Source organism: Anopheles merus, chromosome 3R (assembly GCF_017562075.2).
Source record: "Anopheles merus strain MAF chromosome 3R, AmerM5.1, whole genome shotgun sequence".
NCBI classification, from domain to species: domain Eukaryota; kingdom Metazoa; phylum Arthropoda; class Insecta; order Diptera; family Culicidae; genus Anopheles; species Anopheles merus.
Window position 1 is genome coordinate 49,642,770 of NC_054084.1, and position 25,660 is coordinate 49,668,429.

Below are 25,660 nucleotides of genomic sequence, written 5' to 3' on the forward strand. Positions count from 1 at the left end.
GTTAAACAGCCCTAAATCAGCTATAAAGTACGAGCTGGCTATTTGGGTACTATTGGCTATCGAGCTGCGTGAAGACTTAACGATACTAAATCTTTTTTTTTTATTCTGCAAAAACTTTTAAAACGTCCCTGAACAATGCATGCACCTTTATGTTTAATGAATTTCTCATCTGTATGAAAATATCTGGAATTTATAGTGAATTTTAAAAGTTTGAATTATGATATGAATTGCGTCTGATCGTCTGCTAACAGGTTTTCCAGCCTTTTTATATTACAAAAATGTTTTTGTGCATTTAAATTTTGTTTATACAATGAAAATATTTTACATTTGTCATGAATTTTAGTGTTTTTTGTTGAGTTATTACGGTCTACTACCGGTTTTTCTAATCTCCTCCCAACATTTTCAGCAGTCCCTCGTACCTCTTTTGTATTTCACTAGCATTTCTCAACGGCTCTAATGTACGGACAAAGTCAAATCAAACGTACTGGTATGAACGGCATTCCATTATGTTTTTAAAAAGATACTATTTTTGTAAGTCGTCAAAGTTAGTTTTTATCAGACCGACTTTCGTACAGAAACGAAAGATTCCAACTTGAACTCAACCTTAAGTATAAACAGATATCTGTTGTGACAGTTGCACAAAAAAAATCGAAAGTTGAACTGTCATCTTCTATTCTTCAAGCGATTGTTTACGTTGTGGTGCGGATTGTGCTTGCGATATTGGTGGTAAAATATAATATAGAAATATCTAACAATGCCCCATGGACACTCACACGGTGGTGGCTGCGAACATGAAGCATTGGGAATTGAAAACGAATTGGAAATAGGTATACATTACAGTCTGTATGAGAAGATTGATATGAACAATGTAGAATGTCTGAACGAAGAGCTGGAAGGATCTGGGAAAACTGTGTTTAAACCATATAATGAGCGTCTAAATCACGATAAGGTAAGTGCGGTACGAGTTTAGATTAGTTTCCATAATTAGATTTCAATTAATTGTCGTAAAACATACTTCCAGTACGTGAAAAGTGATGCTGACGAGGAACTGCTATTTAACATACCCTTCACCGGAAACGTGAAGCTGAAAGGTATCATCATCATCGGAGCAGACGATGAAACGCACCCAAAAAAAATGCGTCTGTTTAAGAATCGCCCAAAAATGACGTTCGACGATACATCTGCATCGGCGGATCAGGAATTTTCCCTAGAGAAAGATGCAAACGGTGTATTCGAATATTCTACAAAGTAAGTTTATTCACAAAAAAAAAAACAGCATATTAAGCAACAGCATATTGGTGATTTACAATCACGACAAATTTAAACTATCGTCGGATATATCATATTGATTGTCATCTTTTTTTTTACATCCTAGAGTTGTTACATTTGCAAACGTGCATCATCTTTCACTGCATATTCCTGCCAATTATGGAGGCGAAAGTACGACCGTTTATTATATTGGACTGAAGGGAGAATTTAGTGAAGCACACCATCACGGCGTGACAATTTGTACGTACGAAGCACGTCCTAACGTTTCGGATCATAAAAATAATTTGTTCGATTCTGTGAACCACCAAATTCAATGATGTAAAAAGTAAGCGATAATCACGATTGGGAAATATATTAATTTGCAATATGACTTCAGCTGTTTATTTTTAGCTTGCACGATTGTTGTTCTAAAAAATTAAACAAGAAAAACTCGGATTCGAACCATTAAGACGCGATCTTTTTCAAAGGTGTTCAAAATTATCAAGGCAAAACAAAGGATATTTAAAACCAACCAAGAAAACCAACATAAAGAAGGAGAATTTTCTATCTCGTTAGAGTTCCGCGCCACGAGTCAAATTCCATGAAAATAGGACGATAAAAGGGCCATCTTATATATAGTAAAGTGCCGTATGTGGTTCATGAGCCGTAGTATGCCGACTACTTTCCCAGTTCTAGTCCTAGTGTATATTTTTGATCAGGCCAACAAAAAAAAAAAGATAATAGTAACACAGTTAAATTATGTAAATAGCTTGTAATCCTATTGCATGTATACATTTTATGATTTACATTGATTTGTTTTGCAAAAAGCATATTTTACTTTTTATATCTATACAATTTGATCTACTTGGGGGGTTGGTAGATCGAGAAATCTATGGTTTTTAATAGTATTTATGATTTTTAATGAAATTTAAGTTGTTTGTTTTTCAAAAACATGAAAAAATTAGCATGCTCGAATTTTTGAAACAAGAATAATATCTTCTATTTGCCAACATGCAATGCACCTGTCAAGAGAGGGCTCATTTTCAGCAAATGTAAACCACAAATATTTCCAAATTCCTCATTTTCAGTAGTTCCTCATTCTCAGTTACTTCATAAAATTTATAAATTTTGCCGCAATAGTCCTCCCAACGGGCGGTCCCGTAGTACAGTCGTCAGCTCGAATGACTTAACAACATGTCCGTCATGGGTTCAAGCCCCGTATGTACCGTGCCCCCATACAAAGGACTGCTATGGTAACAACAATAAGTCACTGAAAGCCAAGCTCACTTCACTTATGGGTACAGGCAGGCCTTGACCGACAGCGGTTGTTGTGCCAAAGAACAAAGAATAAGAAGAAGAAAGTCCTCTGATCCTCTCTTGCCCCGTTATTTTCTTAGGGTAGGGATAGATATTTCTATTTGTTAAAATCGTACTTGTCTTGTATAATTTAATCACTACTCATTTCTTTCCGGTGATATCTTGGCTTTAGAGCTTGAAAAATGTAAAGTCATTTCGTTCATCGGTTCCTGCAATCTTGATGGTTAGTGGTGATATTGATGCATCAAATGTACTTGGTGCTATAAAATTCTTTGCTCCGTTTAGGTCTATCAGGCAAAATCAAATAATACGTGCGTCACATTATCGTACCAGATTCGATTGGAGTAGCCGGAATCATATTTATTTCGAAATCGGATTCGGATTCAGTAAAGCGGAGTTGGGGTGGATTCACGAATCAAATCCAGAGCTGCGATCACTTGACATTTGCATGGAGAAGATGGTTCCTTGCTTATAACCATAACATGATGTAACATGATGAGTATATTATTGAGGAGCAAAAGTCTGTTAATTTACTCGACTTACATTCATCATGGTTTTCGTTGTAAACGAAATTAATTTGATATGGCTAATAGCTAAAATTAACCAATTTATTCATGTCACAGCCATAGACACTAAATTCCTACAATAACCAACTACAATGGAAATAATACGCATAATTAAAAATGTATTACATGTATTACATAACCGAAGGAATTTGCTACCATTAACATATTTCAGATAAAAAGTGTTGCAGTGCTGCGACACTCAGATACGCTAAGATCTAAAAAAAAAAAAATTTAAACTGAATGTTCAAAGCTTTTAAAAAGAAGAAAAAAAGGGAGAATTATTATTGTTGTTATTATTATAAGTATTATTATTATTATTCTTATTATTATTCTACGCAGATTTTAAAAAAAGGTATTCAAGCACCGTTTCTTATACTCCTCCTTTATGCTTCTGGTTAGCTTAATTGTCCGATCGTTACCCGATTGATGGATTTAAATAAAAAATAAAACACACATTTCCAGTTTCTTTGCTGAGTGCTGAGCGATTAAAAGATAGGATTAATGTTTTAAAAGTTTATTAACACATTTTTTTCAATGTTTTATACACGTATAAAATAACAAAAATTGTTGAGCGAGTTAAATCAGTTGTTTGAGACAGATAAAATTGGCATGATACGCCTTAATTAAAATTGATATTCCGTAACATAGAGTTTGATATGTTTTCAATGTGTAACGCAGAACAGCTATTTCGCATATATTTATGAAATTTCGAAACAAAATGAGACAAAATGGAAAACCAAGAAATAAAGAAATAGCAGTAAGCGAAGCTACTTCCAAATCATATGCAAAATTAAACAACTTCTTTACACTTAGCTTAATGAGATGCCTGTACTTAGTACCTACCTGAATGTGAAGTCCTCGGAATGTCTATGCTACCGTATCCAAGATGATGCAGTTGGTTATTCTATGTTTACCAGTAGAAATCTTGAAAGCAGTAACCAGTTATAGAGTAGCAATACTTGTTAGAGAGTGGTATACTTTGTCTCCGCTGATGCACAATTTTGCCTAGATAGCACATTATTGTTCTGTGTTTTGCTTCACATTATCATATTCATTGTCGTACCTCATTTATGATGAGTTTTTTGATAGGCCTTTTCATTTTTTTCCTTTGAATATTAACACAACTATCTAAATAAAAAAAAAAGTTTTTACTGGTCTTTTAACCTATATTGCTCTTTAAACGTATTGGTAATGGCATTTATAGACAGCAATCGAATTAATGCTGCTTTATTGAAAAAAATCTACAATGAACATCTCTAATAGGCTCCTATGCACTTTTCAATTGGTGTATGGCAAATAAATGGAATCTAAAATGAATTATACCAACTGTCCGGCTGTGAGGCAGCGACTCCTTCTTGGTGGATATGCCACATAGTATTACAGTTACAGCATATTCTACAATTCGTGAGGATAAATATAGTTTCGCTCAAGGCTCATTACAATCGTGTTCTGAGTGCACAAATTGATATGTAATGCACATCGAAGCACGTTACTTCTTGGGGTTGTAAAAATATCTTACGGGAAGCGCTTTGGGCGTAATGATTTCATCGTCCTGAAACTGAGCACTATCTTCGTCACTGTTGCGTTTGCTGGATTCAGTAACTTCCAATGGCACCAACTCCACATCGGCATTGGTCGTTAGCAATCCGTAGAGCGTTCGGAAGGTGGTGGTTGTGGATCGATCGATCATTGGAGGGGTTTGTTCCGTTGTGTACGCATCACTAGCACCAATACCATCTGGCACATTTCGGTCCACATTTTTTAAATCTGTGATCGCTTTAACTTCATCCTTTAGAAGATCCGGATAGAGCACATCATCGATGTAAAACATCGTTCCCAGATTGTAGACAAATACTTCTGACTCTACAATACGGGCCGAATTGACACGCACCGTGTTTTCGAACGTGCGTTGTATCTTGACAGGCATTCCTCCAATTGTGTCAATCACCTCTCCATCCTTTAGATCGCGATCGTATAACCGGCCGCGAATAAAATGGTTCAGCAGCATCTTGATGCCCTTTTCTGAGGCTAGAACGCTGTCCGGAAGTAGATCAAAGCTGTAGCGTTCGAACGCTTCATCAGTTGGGACGAAGAAGGTATAATTTGAGCCAGAAATGAACTGTGCAATTTCGGCAGTGTTGAGAAACCGGGTGATTTGAGTGAACCGTGTGTCGCGTTCCAGTGCCAGGAAGGAATGTGATAAAAACTGAGCTCCAAACCAAGGGAAAGCCAACAGTGGTGGTGTTTCTTTGTCTTTGTGCATCTGAAAGGAACATTTTTTTTGCGAAGAATGAAGTTTTTATCAGATGTTACACTGCAATATCTATATATTGCATAGTAACTATATAATATCTATATAGTATCTTGAGAGACGATACGTATCATGCAATATTATGCGTTGAGTCGCATTTCAATATAAGTAAATACCTGATGTAATCGTGATACCACAGCTTCCGAAACGAAGAGAACTTCGGATATTACAAAAATTTCGATGCCATTCGAAAGAGTGTAGTCCGATATTACGGAAACATTATTCACATTTGGTGATGCTAAAAACGACGGTGTAATAAAATTTTAACAATAAGCTACATATGTATGTGTGTAGTTATAGCTACTTACGTTTATTCTTAAGTACAATGTACTCTCCGCCAAGAGTTTTGATCCTCTGTTCTCCCTGGATTGTCCGTAGATCCGCCATGCGCAGGGGTTGTTTTGTACGTACAAAGTGATTTCGCAAAACAGTTTCAGTAAACTCTTGAACGCTGAAGGGATAAAAGCCCCAGTCTATCGGGTGCCATCGTTGGAAGGCCGTATCGGATGGGATGAAAACCATATAGGAGCTGTCGTCCATAAGATGGCTAAGGTTGGAGCTAGAGAGAAAGTGCTGAAAGACTTTGGTTCCCGATTTCATGCCGGCTAGGAAGTTCATCAAATGTTGTCCAATTCGATTCTCTTTGCCTGACGCAAGCTCCTTGGTAAAATTTTTCATTTCCAATCGTTGCGGTTCGTTATAGCTATGTGATGGACAAATCGTTATTGGTAGGTTTTATGTTCAGGCTAGAGGTGACATCAAGCTTACCGGTTTGTTTCCTGGATGTTTCGTTTATTAAACTTATTTATGGACGAGCTTTGAACATCCGACTCTGTCAAATTACCGACAATAAACACCAGACTAAGATTCTCGGTAATATTGCGCTTGGTGAGTACTTTAGCGCTTTGGTTTATCTCGTACGCCATGAGCATGTCAAAGCAGGACAGATTCACATGAACAGGATGCTGGTTTAAATTAAGGTAAGTATTTTGATCTTTCACCTCCACCAGCGCCCCGGGAACTACGTGCTCGAGCAAGAATTCTCGTATTTTGGGTTCATTGCCGTCGAATAGGCTTTCGTTAATTTTGTCCGGTACTATGAGCGTAAAAGGTATGTCTGCAGGAAAAGGTAAATACAATGAAATAAATTAGTATTACAATGTGTGAACTGCATAATATGTATTTAAGTAACGTCAAGTAAATCGGAACTAAGTCAACATATTTTGTTATATTTATCGTGTAAACACACAAGATATTTAATTCAATAAAAGGCTAGCAATACTCAGAGAATCGTTACATTTCACTGTGAAAAAAAAAAGATTCTTTAATATAAACGGCTTGTCTCTAATATAAATGAACAAATGCACCTGCTATCCAATGCATTCTAAACAGTATTTGCATCGTGCGACCCACACATGCAAAAGTCGTTGTCCTTTCTAAGACTTGCTTTCCTTGATGAATGAATTATTGCTTGAAGGGTCTATATATTGTAATGGAGTAGCGCTGATTCGAGCTACATCAAGAGATTTCATGCTTCAATAAATGAAGTACTAAATAACATTGTTTCTGCGAACACATGTTATTCGCATAATTATATGGAACAGGGACAAATTCATTGCATTTTTTTGGTGTGAAAAAATAAAATGAATAAACAAATGAAATAATTAGTTACTGTACGTGAACATCACGTAGTTTAAATTAACTATCACACTTTATTATTTGCTTATTAATTTGAAACACAAAACAAATATTCTATATTATTTATTCAAGGGAATGTAACTACTGGCCTACATTGCGGTCCGATCACGTTATCTAGTCTTAAAGGTGACCCAAGCTCCATAGCACGTACATCATGGTGCCTCCCTTAAGCGGGTGTGTATCATGGGTTATGGAAAAAAATAACGAGTGAATTCGTGAAGGGAATAATTAATCATGAATAGTGGTAAAAGAATTTGTTGTGTTTCAGTTTAGCTGGCCGCGATACGTAACAGGAAGGTAGAGAACAAAAAATATGGATTTATTTTTAGCCATGATGATGAATAGTTTGAGCGTTTATGCTTTAACGTAAAAAGAATCAAACAAATTTAACTCTCATTGCATATCATTGATTGTATCGCAAAATGCTCACCTTTAACCGTATCGTATCCTTTGATTCCGGTCACGTGTTCCTTCCACAGTTGTGCGAATCTGTTTGCCGCCGCGCGATACTGTTCGGGAACACTGTCGCCTAGTTGAACCGATGCAAAGTCAGGTAAAATTTTCTTTCCCGCTGCCTCACGATTGATGTAACTGATGATCGGCTGCTCATCTTCACTTCCTTTCACACTTTCTCCAAGCAAAGTTCCAAGGAAAAGAATGACAACCACGCTAACCTGTAACTTAGCCTTGACTTTCCGTCTAGCACTGCTGGCCATGTTGTTTAGTTTCTTCGTCGATGTTTTACTTGTATTGAAATGTCACTTTATACGTATCCGTCTGGTATTATTTTATCAACACACTACAACAGCACTATTAAATAAAATTAAAACTTGTAACTTCTAATTTATGTGTTTGAAACGTAAAGGTAGAAGAGTAACCAGCAGCAACCTCTGTGTTATTTCAATATGTATCATGAAAAGGAGCTATAGTTAGCTGTTAAGATCGGGTTGATACTGTTTCAGTATAACTTTACTATATGACACCAAAAATTGCCAGAACAGAAACTACTGTAAACCGGCAAACGTAAGCAACATCAGATCAAACAGGTTACGCTTTTTCGCCACGAGTTTTTCTTTTAGGCCGACCTCAACCACATTAACTATTAGCATAACCGAGCCGTGTTACTGGTGATCATGATATGTTGGTGATGCAACTTTTTTTTTGTAGCTCCCCACTCAAGACGCGACGAAGTGCGTAGTGTGAATTCCATTCCACGTTCTTATGTTAAAGCCATTGCGGTGTGCTTCACAAGACACTGTCGAGTCTGGTGCGATGATCAGCGATCCTCGATGGGCAGTGCTCTGGTGGCAGTACAGGGGCCTGATTATGAACGTCAATTGAATAATAGCGAATGATGAACGCCCGGTTTAAGCAGAATGTACGATCCCTACCGTCCCTGCATCGCAATGATTGTCGCCTAGCCAATATGCCCTGGAGCGCCGGTGAAGTTGTGAAAGTAGTCTGGGATTTTTATCTCTACACTGTTTGCAAAAAGAAAATAATTGACGAAGGAGTTCGCCATACCGTTGATCTTATGCAGTGTGCACTAACTAAATATGATCATAGATTTTCAAGTATATATTCCACTGCATTGGTTTCTCGTTTATCTTCATTACTAGTCCACAGAGTACATTTTCACAGAAATAGATCAGTTAGGAACAGTCATCACTATAAAACCTCAAGGAAACAGCACCTATGCAAGTTAACTTAAACATACAAATTAACACCAGACACGTGCTACACGTCCTTCTTGTGTAGTGACAAGTAATAAATGTGGGTATGAAAAAAGACCACTTTTATCGTAGGGATTGATATTTCACACTAATAACAGTGACATTTTAAGCAATGGGTTGAAATTATGAGTACCTCCTACTTCAAACCATCCTGTCTATACTAAACTCTACACTCCGAAGAAAGATACGTGTGTCTACTCGCGATCACGTAGGAAATTAGACTGAAAAGTTGTTACAAGTGAACGCTTGATTTTATACGCGTTGTATGGATTCTCGTGTGGACGACTAGCTCACGGTGGTATGTGTCGATGTGGGTCGTCACCGACCGCATCATGACTGTGGTACATTGGCTGAAATAATGTGATGTAGTGGTCAAAATGGTTTACTTTTTTTCACAAACATTTGCACGAAGGCGTTATTTGTTAACTACATTACTGCACAATCTAAAGCATGAATGTAGAGATGTTTATGGTTCCCAACATTCACAGCAAACTTAGAAAGTTTATACAAGTTCTTCCTAGAGTTCACTGTCGGCATTACACGGCTTACAACAGCAAAAGGCATGCTGCTATAATCGATCTGCACTTTCCATTTCATTTCAATCCACCGTCTTTTGCATTGGATTGATTTTATCATTGATAGCTTGGAAATTGAATTTGAGATTGAACATGCATACCCATTGTTATGGGTTGTACTAACCCGTTGTTAATTAGTATTGATCATACAAACGCTCACACCATACAATGTTAAGTGGTTGTGATAGGAAGTTTTGGAATGTTTCTTTATAAATTAGAAATGAAACGCTTTGAATGTGTGTACAGGAGGAACTAAAAATGCAAGTGAATGTAATATTCTCGTGCGTGATTATCGTTCACATGTTGCCAATTTCAAAATTTAATCCGTCTTGTATTTCCAACACATGATTGTGAGTGATACTAGGAACGGACTGAACGATCGACCATTTCGAACATATTAGTCACAATACGCGAACGTCATACCAGCAGCATCATAATGGGCTGCTAAACTGAAGTAGATGAAATGAATGGTGACGATGATCTAACTATACAGATTCGAGAGACAAACCGGATCTATCAAAACCGGATCTTAGCTGATAATTTGAGAATTTCTGAGGAAGTCTTCGTTTTCTTTGTAGTAACTCATAACATTGCATAAAATAAACAGCTTAGCACAGCACGAATAAAAACGCACAAAGAATAAGAAATTATTTGCTGCGAATTTGTTGTTTGGAATACAATTCTAGTTTGTAACTGGAGTTTGTTAACTAAACTATCAAACGTTTATTAAAGTTATCTGAAATGTGAGAATTGTTTGTTAATTTGTTTGACTTATTTTCTTGTAACACTGAATGGTACATTGGTTAGATGCAATTGTGAAGACGCTGTGTTTTGATTGCTATTAGAGTGCACCTCGGGAGACACTTACGACTGTTAAGAGAAGTGTCTCTCTTCGCAGTTTTTGATATAATGCTGGTTGAGAGAGAGAGAGAAAGAGAGAGAGAGAGAGAGAGAGAAAGAGAGAGAGAGAGAGAGAGAGAGCGAGAGAGAACCTTCGCTCTGCTAACTGCATCAGAGTGAACTGTCGGGTGAAGTTTCATTCATTGTATCTGCTCATCCGCCGGTTCCCCTGTGCACCCAACGCTTTTGTTTGCACCTTACCGGCGAATAATGTATGCGGTAGTCCCCCAATTGAGCCAATAGCAGCATCGTAACTGCATATCGTAAGTTATTTGTTGAAGCTAATAACTTTCCCGTAAGCTTTCTCGTTAAATAAAGCGTTTTTGGTTCATTTTTTGACAAATAATTAATTGTTTGTTTTGATTAACTTATAAAAAAAGACTAAGCATTAATGGTTTCACTTGTAATATTGTGAACAGTTGCCTATTTTCTTGTACGAATTCCTGTTTCACTTGCTTACATCACAGCTAGGTCACCTAATATTATGTTATTAAACATCTGTTAACTCTAGGAACATAGGTTTTCAGTTTAGCACAATACATTCATGCAATGATACACATAACACACAACACGCTACTGTACACGCTTTTTTGATGCGTACAAAATCATCTGCAAAACCGTACACTGGCACTATTTTTAACTTAGAATAATGATGTAAGATGCATTAGAATCACCAACGATTTAGCAATGTTTCAATGTAACATTAAGCAATCAATTACCATCCACGAGGTACGTTGGGAACTATGCAAGTAGGCACTACTCATAGCTATCATCTTTACGGATACCCGGTAGAGATTCTGAGCGTTGTCAAACGTGCGCATGATCTAAAGTTGTCTAGTGGATGGAAACTGAAAACAAAGTCCTTAGGTGTGCAACTTTGCAGCTTTCATGGTGAGCGTAAAACTGTGAGAGAACTCGTTTTTTTGTGAATGGTTTGCACACTTTTTTACCTGCATTCAAGAATAAAAGTATATCAACGAAAGGTTCAGTCCTACTAATTGTGTGTTAATGTCAACTATGCAGTGTATAACAATATGACTTAATAAGCTTCTTCTTCTTCTTTGGCTCAACAACCGATGCCGGTCAAGGCCTACCAACCCACTTGTGGGGTTGGCTTTCAGTGACTTATTGATTTCCCCCCATAGCAGGATAGTCAGTCCTACGTATGGCGGCACGGTCTATTTGGGGCTTGAACCCATGACGGGCATGTTATTAAGTCGTACGAGTTGACGACTGTACCATGAGACCGGCTCCAGAATACTATAACTATAGAAGCATCTATAGTTAAAAACAAGCACGTTAAATTATTTATACCTGTTATTAAATTGTTTTAATTTAAATTAATTATCATTCGACCTGCATCGTTCCTGTGATTCAGTAGTCATCTCATACAATTTCATAACATGACCGTCTTAGGTTAGGTGAATAATTACTAATAAGTCTAGAAAGTTTTCATATGCCAGCATTACTGAGTTGGTCTGCAGTACAAGTACAAGAAGAAAAAACCCATTGGTGAATATTGAATTAAAATAATAACAAAATTTTAATTGAATAACCATTAACAAAGGTTATCATCCGTTTTTTGAATGGGGCACTATTATATTAGAATATAAGTATAGATTCATGTGTTTAGAGTCACCTTATTGCATGTTTACTTAGTTGCATGTCTCCTTAGTGCACACAAGATATCACAATAGAGGTAGTCAATATTATTTTACCTGGATTTTTAACCGAATGAAAAACTATTCCCACTATTTCCACTTTTGTTTTTATTCATGTGTTTTTGAAAGGCAATTGAAAAAAGTAATAAAATTTTCTGCACGATTTTACAGCCATCGTCAAATAGAGCAGCAGTCGGCAAACTATTGAGGTAAAGGGCCAAATTGTGTAAATAATCAAGAGCCGCGGGGCAGTTAATTTAGCATTCAAATTATTACATTGTAAAAGATTTCAAACCAAATAATTCAATAATGATATGAAGTAATACGATTGGTGATATTGTCGTTTGAATGTAATAATGTCATCAGAGCAAAATTAAACATTGGTAACTCCTATTATTTAAACTAATTGTAAAAGTAACAGTAGTCAGATCTCAGTTGCTGCTTAAAGCGCATGCTGGTCACAACATAATTATTTTTGGATAAAATTGATTGCTATGGTGGTAGTTTTGCACAAGCAAAATGATCGTATTTATGGAGCATGTCTTGATATACCAACATTTAACGGCTTCATGATATACAAGCAGTGAAACGATATTAAAATTCATCACCTGAGTTGATTTGGGGAGCTATATGGAACAAAGAGGAATTGCCATTGTTTTTCATTATCAAAAGCCATTTAAAGCATTGCGCTAAAATACTATTGGGAAAAGACAGTTTTGGCTTCCAACAGGACTCAGCTACAAACCCATAAGGCTTCAACGAAGCTATGCGTGCGGCTTGCAATGACTTTGAAAAAGCGTTTACGTGTGATTATAAAATACAAGGAAACAAGAGTTTAACTCAACTAGGATACATTTAATTTTACTAATTAAAGATACATTCTATACAAGATTCTACAGCCTGAAAAAGCAGTTCACCTCAAAGAACCTGTCGCGACGGACGAAGCTGGGACTATATAGTACCTATATAGTACCAGTACTCACATACGCCTCTGAGACATGGACACTGTCCAAATCTGACGAAACCCTCTTAGCCGCGTTCGAGAGGAAGATGCTCAGAAGGATTCTTGGCCCCGTATGTGTGGAAGGACAATGGAGGAGCCGCTATAATGACGAGCTATACGAGATGTACGGCGACCTCACTGTCGTACAGCGTATCAAGCTCGCCAGGCTCCGGTGGGCTGGCCATGTTGTACGCATGGAAACGGACGACCCAGCCCGTAAAGTCTTTTTAGGCCGTCCACAAGGACAGAGGAGGCGTGGTAGGCCCAAATTGAGGTGGCAAGATGGCGTGGAGGCGTCCGTCATTAAGGCCGGGATAACGGACTGGAAGACGAAGGCGCGAGACCGTGAGCGGTTTCGGACACTCCTGAGACAGGCCAAGACCGCAAAGCGGTTGTAGCGCCGGATAAGTAAGTAAGTAAGTAATTAAAGATAATACAGACATCGATTTCGCAGATAAAAAGAATCTGGTTTGAATTGTACTCACAAGAGTGTATCAGTTTTACATTGTCACTGTATACATTGACCCACAAAATTTTGCTGAGGAAAGACGCATGTAAAGTTATTATAAATTCTTAATCATGCATTCTTAATGATCTTAATCATTGAATCAAGGTTTTACTGTATTTAGCAAAGTGGGTATAGGGACTAGGTGGGCTTATAGGTTATGCGGGAAGGCCATATTGGACGAACGAATGACAGAAGGGGATTCGATTGTGATACGTAGTTTTTCACCCACACTACGACACATCAACCGAAACAGCCATTGAAATTCACACGCATACATCAACAAATGATCGAATCCCCTCCTGTCATTTCGTTTTCATTTTTCTACAGCACGGCTGTCAAATTGTTCGGGATAAGCCCACCTGTATAATAAACCCACTTTGGTATTTAGAATGAGCCTGTCCAAAAAGTGTGCCGTATAGTCCACATCTCGATACATAAAGTTTAGTACATCAATTCATATTACGATAATCAAGGGAGGACAAGTACGACGGAATAAAATTTCATGCTAAAAGTTGTCCAGTAACTTGTTATAAGAATAGTTTCTTCTAATCTTTAAAAATCAGGCAAATCCTTTTGCGGGCCAGATCCGCATTTGGCCCGCGGGCCGGACTTTGCCGACTGCTGAAATAGAGGAAATACATGAGAAAAATCAACTTTTGAATGTGACATTTTTTCGACCTTTGTACATCAAAAAGAAAAAAAAAAACAAACTTACTAGTGAGCAAACATTTTTTTAGTAACACTATTTTTCACTTAGCCAGCAACAAATGTTACATGTGCCTACTCTTTTGCTTTTGCACATTAACAATTATATATTCCAAATTGAGAAAGAAACACAAAAATAAAATAACAAGTTGATAAGGATGTTATATTATCACCGACAAACCGACATGACACTTCGAACAAAATGAGCTTCAAAAGTTGTCTCCTTATTTCAAATGATAATAAATTAAACACTAGCGCCATCTCTATAATGATTCGCTTACTACACTGACACAGAGAAGAAACTGCTAAACCTTTGTTTTTCTTCGCAAATTCCAATGCGTATTTTTTTATTGTTATTGTACTTCTCACATCTTTTGCATTGATTTGGAAACTTATAAAATGATTTTCCTGGGTGTTTTGTCCAATAATTCTCACAAAATCTTGCCTCACACTTCCTTCGCCATTTGTATTTAGAAAAGTTGTATACATCGAAGCAGCAGTGAACATAGCTTACTTTGACAGAAGTGTTCGCCTCACTGGTAAATGACAGTACTTTCGTGTGGGACACTTTTGTAACGCCAGTGTCACGTCGGTTTGTCGGTGTATTGACCTTGAGTTAGAACATACTGAACGGTCCGTTATTCCATAGTAATTTAATTAAAGTTCAAAAAGTACGATGGTATAATATGGTACAGCAATTATCCGCAGTACGCGATACTCGATATACGCGAATTCGCAGTATGCGATTCCTCTCAATTCGACGCTCTTTTTGAATTTGCTTAATGTTCTTAATGCATTTTAATTTCATTAAATTTGTGCAAAAGATACCTGTTTTATAACAAATAACTTTAATGCAAATCTCTGTGGCGATATATTTCAACCCTCGAACCGGTAGTGTAAACTATTTTTCCATAGGAATCCGCTATACGCGAAAACTCGAGTTACGCTATTGCGCTCGGTCCCGTACGATAGCGTATATCGGATAATGACTGTATACCAAGGACCGTAAAGATATCAGGTCAAGTTATAAGCCCGTTTTGACAGCTAGGTGGAAGAAGAATCGACGAAGAAAACTGACAGTTAGTTTTCCGAGTTTGGCGAGCGCTTCTTGTTCTCGAAGGAAAATTTCCATTTTAAATCACGGGCTGTGTTCTAATAAACTAAAATATTCACCCAAATTGATCTCCACCAAATATTGACCATGCAAAACGTAAACAATCCATCAATACATATGCAAGCAGAAACCATCTGTCAAAATCGGAGCCCAGGGGGAGGGGGATCGCCAAAACGGCTATAACTACACCTCATTATATATTCCACCTTGCTGTATACTAAAAGATCTTCAGTAATTTGTGTAAGAATCGTTTCTTCCCATCTTTCAAAATAAGTCAAATCCTTTCGCGGGCCAGATTGAGAGTTGCGGTGGACCGTATTTGGCCCACGGCCCGCACTTTGCCGCCGCTGCATTAGGCTGGAAATAGACGAACCGAGATCGTCGCGGTACTGCGAAATTCGCGCCTTGTTTATAACAGTTGTAGAACAGTTGAGCTGTCAAATCTTCCGCGCCTCCAATCACGCCTGCTGTTTCGCAGAGATACCCAACTTCGGTATTGCTGAGATTTTCGCGGTAGCGCGAACAGATTATTTTTACTTTTTCTGGTGGATTTGTGTGAATACTCGTGTCGAGAAACGAATTTTGTTCTTTATTTTGCATGAATTATGTAAAATAAATAATTTGATTCGCAAATTGATAAATAATATCGCTTCTTGGTACATTCAATCGTCACCAGACCTCGGATGGTTCCATACACGAACCGCGATTATCTCGCCTATCTGTCACATTTTATAACAGAATTGACAGCTCAAGCTCAAGTCATGACAGCTCAAGTCGATTTTCGCGGTACCGCGACGATCTCGGTTCGTCTATTTCCAGAGCGTTTCTACATACACCGAGAATGCAGTTGAGAAAATAACTGACAGCATGCTTTGACAGCGACTGACAGCATTTTCGCTGAGAGAATTCTCCTCGGCATGCAAAGAACGATGCAGCTGAGAAAAAATTAAATTGGCAGTTTATAGCGATCGATCAATTACAGTTTGCATTTTTGCCATCTAATAATCGTAGAAATATTATCAAAAAGTAAAAGAAACTTTTTTGACTTCATTTTAGCGATTAAAATGGATTTTTTCAACATCATTTAAAAAGTCTCATCTCGGCGCTTTTCAGAGCTTCTACACACACCGGCGTGAGAAACCGATTGTCAATTCTCTCACAGCCATCTCTCAGCTGCAGTCTCGGTGTATGTAGAAACGCTCCCAGCCTTAGAATGTTCTATGAACACCATGTAAGTTTCATAACCCTCACGTAACAAATAACCAAGAAAAATGTAAAACTAGGTTTAGTAGCATATTGATGTAATTTTTGCCGCTTCGAAAATAAGCTTAAACCAGTGTCACAGGGATGCGTTGAAGTTTTACATAATATAACATAACATAACCTTCCCGTGATCGTTCTCTCGAGTATATTTGTGTGCGCGTCACCTGCAATAACGCACATCTGTACATCATGGTAGTATACATTCCACCGCAGCTTAGCTCCGAGATATCGACTCTTCGCTCTCTACATGATTGTATCAGCGGCTTCACTCTCACACTGAAGCCTTCGGATCTGCTGTTTGTTATTGGCGATTTCAATCAGCCTAGCATAAGCTGGTCCACAGCTGATCCTTCGTCCTCGCCAGCATACTCATCAATCACGCACTATGAACCAACTGCGCGCTCACTGGCCAACAACACCTTTGTGGATGGATTTAAATTTAACGGATTAGTGCAACTTAATCACATCAATAATTCGCACGGACGCATGCTTGACCTGCTCTACGCTAACAATGCTGCAGCTAAATTGTGTTCGCCTGTCTTTCCAAGTGTTGTTCCGCTTGTACCTCTTGACTCCTATCACCCGGCGTTTGACTTCAATATACGTATTAACTCGTCGACCCGACGCAATTCGACGACTCGACAAAACTCGACGACAACCGCATTTTATCGTTATAACTTTGCTAAAGCTGACTATGTGAAACTGAACGACATGATTTCAATGTTTAACAATAGCTTTCATTGTTCCAATTTTATTTCACTTGACGAAGCAGTATGTTCATTCTCGTCCTTCATGCTGCAAGCCTTTGTTGTATGCGTCCCAGTTCAGCGTCCTAAACCTAACCCCCCCTGGGCGGACCGCACACTCAAACGACTCAAACGTGTAAAAAGAGCTGCTTATCGTCACTACCAAACGCGCCGCTGCCAAAGATCTCGCTCGATCTACTTTGACACGCACTCTTTATACTGCAGCTATAACAGGTTTCGATATCGCAGATATTTGAGTAAAATCCAACGTAACCTCTGCAGGTGGCCTGACTCGTTTTGGCGCTTCTACCACAGCAAAACAAAATCTACGCATACACCGAAATCCATTACGTATAAAGGAGCAACAAGTGCCAACACTAATGAAATGTGCAATCTCTTCGCGGATCGCTTCGCAGATTGCTTTTCACCGGCCATGAATGATACCGATACCATTGATGCTGCTCTCGTCAACACTCCGGCTGGCGCAATTAACATGAGCACTCCTTTCATCGACAGTGAGATCGTTTTATCTGCCCTAGCGCAACTAAAGCCTTCCTTCGCTCCTGGACCCGACGGAATTCCTTCTACCGTGCTGAAACGCTGTCAAACGACAGTAGCACCTATCCTTGCAAAATTGTTCAATGCATCGCTAGCCAATGGCTACTTTCCCAAAACATGGAGGAAATCTTGGATGGTTCCTATTTACAAAAAGGGCGACAGGACAGATGCCATCAACTACCGGGGTATTACATCTTTGTGTGCCATTGCCAAGGTGTTCGAACTAGTGATATACAAACATCTGCTACATGCATGCCGCAGCTACCTAAGCCCGTATCAACATGGATTCGTGCCAAAAAAGTCGACTACCACGAACCTGGTTGAATTTGTAACCTATTGCACTAATCAAATTGATGCCGGAGCTCAAGTCGATGCAATTTATACAGATCTGAAAGCAGCATTCGACTCTCTTCCGCACGCAATTCTTCTCGCTATACTCGACAAGCTAGGAGTTCCCAGCTCGCTCGTACAGTGGCTTAAGTCTTACCTAACTAATCGCACATACACCGTGAAAATTGATAAGCACATGTCCAAAGAAATAGTCAGCAGCTCGGGTGTGCCACAAGGAAGCAATATTGGCCCGCTTCTCTTCATATTGTTTATCAACGATGTTACCCTGGCTTTACCTCCCGACAGTATCAGTCTGTTTGCCGACGACGCAAAAATTTTCTCGCCTATTCACAACACAGGCGATTGTACATTCCTGCAAGACTGCATCGAAATTTTCTGTTCGTGGTGCAAGCGTAATGGACTGACTATCTGCATCGAGAAATGCTACTGTGTGTCTTTTAGTCGATGCAGGAGCCCAGTGACTGGGACCTACTTCATGGACGGCACTGCAGTTAATCGACAGAATCATGCCAAAGACCTGGGCGTTCTGCTTGACTCTAGTTTGAACTTTAAACAGCATATCGATGACGTTGTAGCCAGAGGAAATCAATTACTTGGCGTGGTTATCCGGACAACTAATGAATTCCGTAACCCCATGTGCATTAAAGCTGTGTACAACTGCATCGTTCGTTCGGTTCTGGAATATTCGTGCGTAGTCTGGAGCCCAACTACCGCTTCTTCAATTGCTCGACTTGAGGCGATTCAACGTAAGCTCACGAGATATGCCCTACGCCTACTTCCCTGGCAGGATCGCAATAATCTTCCTCCGTATGCTGCGCGGTGCCGTCTTCTAGGCCTTGAACCTCTTTCGGTTAGAAGACGCAATGCACAGTGCTCTTTCATCGCTGGATTGCTAAATGGCTCTATCGACTCATCGCCTTTGTTGCATCGAGTCGATATCTATGCACCATCCCGAACACTTAGGTCTAGAGAAACTCTACGGCTCGCTCAACCCCGTTCCAGTGCTGGTCGGTCTGACCCTATGTTCCGCATGTCGGCTGTCTTCAACACTGTCTCGGATTGCTTCGACTTCGATATCTCAACTCAGTGCTTCAAGGAACGTCTCCGGCTTTTGCCGTGGCCGCAGTGAATTGCGATGTAAATCTTATTTTTGCTATGTATTTTTTTTTTCTCAATTGAACTGTTACATCTTAATTAGGCCATACGGCCCGTTGAAGATTAAATAAATAATAATAATAATATATTTTTAAAGATATGATATTTCTATACAATTTGCCTTAAGAAAGCAAGGCGATTGAATGCGTATTTTTACTAATTAACAAAAATACAAAAATGCTTCACGTGAGGCAAAATGGGCAGATGCTTTTGACATACGGCGGTTGGTGAGGCTATGGTGTTGTATTTGTCGCCTCAATAATGATAACAGGCGCAGCATCAAAAGATTCGATCTTGTAGATTTAAACGTGTTAAAACTGTTATAATTTTGATAACATATTTTTGGAAGAATTTGAAGGGCTTTCCTGACCAGCAAAACAAAAGATAGAACGAAAATACATTTCACGAAAAGTGCGCCAAATCATTGACCATTACCTAAGCGCAGTTGTTATGGCCCATATTGCCCCAATGTTTTGAAGTTTAACAGTTTATTTACATAAGCTCATTTTGTCCCAGGGCTATGCCCATTTTACCCCGCGTGCCAAAATAGCTTCTCGTAAAACATCAACTTTTATTTTACACTGTTTTCATGTTTTAAGTTGTTTTCATTCTATTTGGCAATTTTAATCCATAGATAAAGGGTGGAGGCATACAATAATAAAATAAAAATTGTGTTTTGTGGCATATTCAAAGGAATATTCAGTAAACTGCTTAACATGCCCATTTTGCCCCGCTTTCCCCTACGTCTCGTGAGCCGCATGCAGCATGGGTACGTAGATGGTGGCTCTTTTCCCTTTATATATTTCGTAGAACTTTTACAAGGGGCGTGGTACAGTCGTCAACTTGAACGGCTCAATAACATGAACGTCATGGGTTCAAGTCCGGAATGGACCGGCCCTCCGTAGCAAGGACTGACTATTCGGCTACACGGTATTGAATAAACTCTTGAAAGCCTATAAAGGCCGCCCGGATGTCCGCGTAGAACGTTTACACCAAATAGAAGAAGAAGAAGAACTTTCACATTTAAATTATCATTGTAGTTTTCACGAGAAACATTGCCATCTTTATTGTAGTATTTGGCACTGTTGGCTGTACAGTTTGCTGACCACTGTTCCAGACTATCGCCTTCTTATTATGCCGCTAACAATTATGGAAAACCTGGTTTTAAAACACATGGCAATCCTTTGTGTCATCCGGAAGCCGTTTTGATCAGATACTGGTGTGGCACGATGCGCAGAGGAGTGCAGATGGGAGATGGGAAGTATGAATGAAAATTGCACAGTTTGATCAGTTCCTTTAAGTACGAATTTCGTTCACCATTTTGCAATTCATTCGTTCTACTATAACTAGTGAAAGTCATACACAATCTACTTACTACCTACTCGTCGGTTCAATGAATGAATGAACAGACGAACGACCACATGAACGTGTGAATGTATGAACGTAAGAACGTACGGATGAATGAAATACCACGCAAGGATTTTGCGACTTACATGTCGGTTGGATAGACGAAAAAGCTGCTATTCCAGTTCAGTTTTTTTTTTTTTCAAACGAACGAACTTGGTGGTTGAATTCTTAAAACATGCAAGATTTTCCCACATCTAACTTTTCTATTGGATCGCCCATTTGGATCGCCCCTCCCCCCATATGTTGGATTGACTATCCTGTTGTGGGTAACCAAACAAATCACTGCTAAGCTAGCCCAGTAGTCTTCAAACTACGGCCCGCGATGACTTAAGATAAGAAAATATTTTATTATTTTGACTCACTAAATCATGTTTTATTTTTTAAAGACGAAACTATGCTTCAATAATAAATATCTGTAAAAAAATTTACACACTCAGTTTGAATTTTCTTTTAAAACAAGATATAAACGTTCACTCATTAGCTAAAGGTAATAGTCTGTATTGCCAAACTCGATCGCTCTGCAAAGGTCGCCGCAGAGAAGGTACTCATTTTGTAGCACTGCTTTATGCCAGTGTTGAACATGCTTGTTGTTGAGGAAAAGTATGCAACCTTCTTTTCACAAATTGTCCAAGCTAAACTCCGATGGATGGCGCTGCTATATTTCGTCATAATGTTATTGTAGTAAATGGCATTCATTTTTCATTCATTTCATTTCATTTCTTTCATTTTCATTTTTTAAATCTTCTCTATGTATGTAAACAACATTGTATATTAACAACACGCCCGTCATGGGTTCAAGCCCCGAGTAGACCGTGCCCCCGTACGTAGGACTGACTATCCTGCTATGGTAACAATAAGTCACTGAAAGCCAAGCTCACTTCACAAGTGGGTTCAAGCTGGCCTTGACCGACAGCGGTTGTTGTGCCAAACAAGAAGAAGAAGATGTATGTAAACATCTCCTATGTATGTAATATAGTATATAATATATTGCACAATAATATCTGATATTATTATGCGGATAATCTTAGTAATTGTAGTAAAGTTCTATGATGGTAATTAACTTGCAGGTACAAACATTCTAGAAAAGTAGTGAGATAGTCATTTGGTATAACTGTGCAAAATGTTTGGTGACAGAAGCGAGCATCCTATATATAAGTTACTGGAATCGCACCCATGGCAAGAAACCGCTTCCGATTACAACTCCAATTTAGCTCCAATTCTGGACGGCCGAGGCTTTTTTTTATAATTGAGTGGCAATTGAGTTACTATGAATGAAAAATGAGTATTTCGCGGCGACCTTTGCGGAACCATCGACCCAAATAGCCAGAATTGGTTAAGCAGCTCATTTTGGCACGCTAAAGATCGCTGCTCTAATTCGCCTTTTGCAGTAGATAAACAGCATCAAAGTTCTATGTGGGTCTTTCAAACAGCGCCTAAGCAGGTTACTTATGCCACGATGCCAGGGATTATTTTTCTTTGTGTTTTATTTTCAAGCAAGCGTCATCGATGAAATAAACAACAAGATTTTTTTCGTTTAAACACATATGTATATTTTTTAATCTTTTGTATTGATAAATTACACAACATTTTACACAATTTACTGATAATTCACAATCACTTCACTCAATATTCATTCTTCAATTAACGAATCTAACTAGTGCAGCAGGAATGAGATTATTGGCGGCGTCCGTCTTTGACACTTTGACAAGAGCCACCTTGTACCGATGTCATGCATTAAAAAGCTATAAAGTTCCACCAAGTTCAGCACCCTTTCTTAACAAGCCTTCAAGTTCCATCATGAACCCTACACATAGTGCTAATCAGCCGCAAAGTTCCAAAGAGTACCATGTGCCTGTCAAAAAGCTCCATAGTTTCGCAAAGTACCGTCTATCTCTTAATCAGCCACAAAGTACGACATCGGAACGATTTTTCGTTAAACAGCCCTAAATCAGCTATAAAGTACGAGTTGGCTATTTGGGGAGTTTCGCAATACAGGGTAATGTTAAAATGGCTCTCAACAACGATATTTTCTAAGCAAGGGGACCCGCGATGTTAAAAGTTCAGAGACCCCTGGCCTAGGCCTAGTGTTAAAGGCAGACCAAGACCGACAATGGATTGTTGTACCAAACACGCCCAAACCAAACACCAGAAGTTTATATATTCCGCGACATGTTTTTTAAATCAAAAAATTTTTTACTCATGTTTTCCATTTATTTATTAGAACCCCTATTAGGCCAAAAATACACGACACGTCAATCCAAATAACAATCCAACAATATAAATGAAATGTCGTTCGAACGCGCTACCGCAGAATCGCAGAGATGCTCACGCTGGATATCTCTGAGGAACTGTTATACACAAACTAGAAAATTTGCCGTATTAAGTTCTATTTACTGTAGCTTTGAAACGAACATCACTGACAGAATCAAAGTGACATGTTCGACGCGATGTTTGTTTTGTTTGTTCGACAGTGTCTGACAGTAAACATCCATATGGTTATATATTATACGCTCGGTAATCTGCACCTTTTTAATCTGCATGCACGATAATCCGCACCTCGATAATCTGCACTTTTGACAACCAAATTCTATTTTGTTTTAATATAAGTTTGCTTTGTAAAACATGAAAATGCATGTTGTATTCTGATTAACTCATGGAAATAGACAAAAATAAGATGTTTGAATAATATATCAAAACGTCATTCGATAATCTGCACTCAATCAAGTGTAGATTACCGAGTGTAAACTGTATAGGTTAGATCGAGTCGGATGTCGTGTTCGATTGGTGCCAGAGCGCCGCCTTAGTGGCATTACGAAAAATAACTGGGCAATTGCTCAAGTGTAATTGTTCAACGGGTTGCGACGAGCCCGTCAATTTTGTCGACTGAATTAATATTGGTATAGCGCCCTCTGTTGTGCAAATTGTTTGTGAGGAAATTGAGTTTAATTTAATCCAATAGATGTCGCTAAAAGAGAATATCTCGAGATATTGCTTCAAGTTTGGTATAAATTGCATTTTTGCTAACAAATTGAAACCGCTTAAAAGCCAGAAATATTTGAATTTTCTGCACTAATCATATGAAATAAATGATAAAGTGTATAAAAGTACTAGATTAAATAAAAAACTGCGAGTAATAAATAGTAGTTTAGTAAAAAAACGTGAAATTCGACTTACGCGGATATTCGAGTTACGCGATTTCGTCGGGAACGCAGAAACCGCGTAACTCAGGAACAGACTGTATACACTATTACAGGGTTTGAATCCAAAAAAACAATTTACCACATGTCCAAAACAATGCCTGTTTTGAAAAATCTAATTGTCTACCTCATGTAGATACAGTATACGCTCGGTAATCCGCACCTTTTTAATCCACACGCTCGATAATCCGCACCTCGATAGTCCGCACTTTTGACAATCAAATTCATGAAGTGACCAGTGTTCGATCAAAAGTAGTGAACTATGATAAAAAAAATATATTAATGACGTCAAAACGTCATTCGATAATGCGCACTCAATCAAGTGCGGACTACTGAGCGTATACCACCGACAAACCGACGTGACACTGGTGTTACAAAAGTGTCCCACACGAAAGTACTGTCATTTACTAGTAAGGGGAACACTTCTGTCAAAGTAAGCTCTGTTCACTGCTGCTTCGATGTAAACATTTTTTCTAAATACAAATTACGAAGCAAGTGTGAGGCAAGATTTTGTAAGAATTATTGAAAAAAAAAACACCCAGGAAAATCATTTTATAAGTTTCTAAATCAATGCAAAAGATGTGAGAAGTACATAAAACAATACGCATTGGAATTTGCAAAGATAAACAAAAAGGGGGTTTAGCAGTTTCTTCTCTGTGTCAGTGTAGTAAGCGAATATTAGAGATGGCCATTAGAGAGCGCCATTATAGAGATGGCGGTAGTGTTTAACGTATTTTCATTTGAAATAAGAAGACAACTTTTGAAGCTCATTTTGTTCGAAGTGTCACGTCGGTTTGTCGGTGCGTATACTGTATGTCATTGCGCATTTTTTACACTGACAACTTTATTTAAAAAATTTTCAACTTCGATTGAATGAAGTCAGCTGTGGCACCGTTTGGTTTGGTTGATAAAATGCTGTCATAAAATAAGAATAAATCTATAGACTTTTGTGGTTGGCAAAGTTTAATGAATCAAAATAAACCTTACCAGATCTGACACCTATTCAATCAAATTTGGCAATTATTTAAATCGTGTGGACAGTGTTCAAAATGCAGGTTGACGTATATAAAGTGCTGGACAATTATGTTTTTCAAATCAGGCATTGTTTTTAGCATGTTGACTATGTTTTATTGAACTGTGAATCTTAATTGATTCGACCGGAGATAATAGCGTATCTCGAATATTAGCGTAAGTCACGTTTCGAGATTTTTATCCAAATTATAGCTAATTTTCATATAATTTTGCTTGAAGTGGTAGGTTTTAGTCGCTAACTTAGTTATGATCTGATTTCAACTGAAGATTATAATGTTGATCAAATAAAATTGGGTTTTAAAATTTGACCAACTGAAAACTTTTTTTGCATTTGACAATCGATGTGTCAAATTAATACACTTTGCTCAAAGAACAGTCAAGTTTAGAATATGGCGTATAGCGATATCGCGTATTTGGCGTATTGCATATATCGGCAAATACCTGTACATTACATTAGATTATGACGCAATTATGTTTGACTAGATGCAAGCAGATCAAAATATTTTTTTTAACGAATGTAGGAGACTTAAGATTAATTGAATGTACTTATGTCTGAAATTTACTGGCATGTATCGCCGAGTACACAAATATTTGCTGTGGGTTTCCTGGCAA

The 25,660-nt window shown here is 38.3% G+C and overlaps 2 protein-coding genes and 1 long non-coding RNA gene across 8 annotated transcripts; 2 read left to right on the forward strand and 1 right to left on the reverse strand.

The window, feature by feature from the left end:
* Positions 1–649: 649 nt before the first annotated feature.
* Positions 650–2,481, forward strand: LOC121597685 (PITH domain-containing protein GA19395-like). Of its 2 annotated transcripts, XM_041923660.1 has the most exons (4): positions 650–949; positions 1,022–1,248; positions 1,376–1,587; positions 1,646–2,481. In XM_041923660.1, the coding sequence occupies exons 1-3, from the start codon at positions 755–757 to the stop codon at positions 1,584–1,586; spliced, it is 633 nt and encodes a 210-aa protein (XP_041779594.1). In that variant the 5' UTR covers positions 650–754; the 3' UTR covers position 1,587; positions 1,646–2,481. The 2 variants fall into 2 exon arrangements, with proteins under 2 accessions (XP_041779594.1, XP_041779593.1); XM_041923659.1 differs by lacking the exon at positions 1,646–2,481 and having other exon boundaries at positions 1,376–1,639.
* Positions 2,482–2,534: 53 nt separating this feature from the next.
* LOC121596826 lies at positions 2,535–3,837 on the forward strand. The gene is made up of 2 exons (XR_006005327.1): positions 2,535–2,646; positions 2,738–3,837. It is a non-coding gene; the product is annotated as an uncharacterized LOC121596826 (long non-coding RNA).
* Positions 3,630–11,156, reverse strand: LOC121596825. Of its 5 annotated transcripts, none has more exons than XM_041922102.1 (6): positions 11,068–11,156; positions 7,571–7,950; positions 6,211–6,559; positions 5,751–6,145; positions 5,559–5,680; positions 3,630–5,394 (listed from the first exon to the last, which is right to left on the reverse strand). In XM_041922102.1, exons 2-6 carry the CDS (start codon positions 7,854–7,856, stop codon positions 4,621–4,623), a joined length of 1,926 nt encoding a protein of 641 aa, XP_041778036.1. In that variant the 5' UTR covers positions 7,857–7,950; positions 11,068–11,156; the 3' UTR covers positions 3,630–4,620. The 5 variants fall into 5 exon arrangements, with proteins under 5 accessions (XP_041778036.1, XP_041778038.1, XP_041778039.1 ...); XM_041922104.1 differs by lacking the exon at positions 11,068–11,156 and adding an exon at positions 10,950–10,971; XM_041922105.1 differs by lacking the exon at positions 11,068–11,156 and adding an exon at positions 10,550–10,634.
* Positions 11,157–25,660: the final 14,504 nt, after the last annotated feature.

What these genes read in the sequence shown, in the direction of transcription:
- LOC121597685 (XM_041923660.1), top strand. Translation starts at nt 755, where the DNA reads ATGCCCCATGGACACTCACACGGTGGTGGCTGCGAACATGAAGCATTG. An exon ending in AGCGTCTAAATCACGATAAG is followed by an intron (nt 950 to 1,021) that starts GTAAGTGCGGTA and finishes ACATACTTCCAG; the next exon opens with TACGTGAAAAGTGATGCTGA. An exon ending in GTATTCGAATATTCTACAAA is followed by an intron (nt 1,249 to 1,375) that starts GTAAGTTTATTC and finishes TTTACATCCTAG; the next exon opens with AGTTGTTACATTTGCAAACG.
- LOC121596825 (XM_041922102.1), bottom strand. Translation starts at nt 7,856, where the DNA reads ATGGCCAGCAGTGCTAGACGGAAAGTCAAGGCTAAGTTACAGGTTAGC. An exon ending in CATTGTACTTAAGAATAAAC is followed by an intron (nt 5,681 to 5,750) that starts GTAAGTAGCTAT and finishes CGTCGTTTTTAG; the next exon opens with CATCACCAAATGTGAATAAT. An exon ending in TGGTATCACGATTACATCAG is followed by an intron (nt 5,395 to 5,558) that starts GTATTTACTTAT and finishes TGTTCCTTTCAG; the next exon opens with ATGCACAAAGACAAAGAAAC.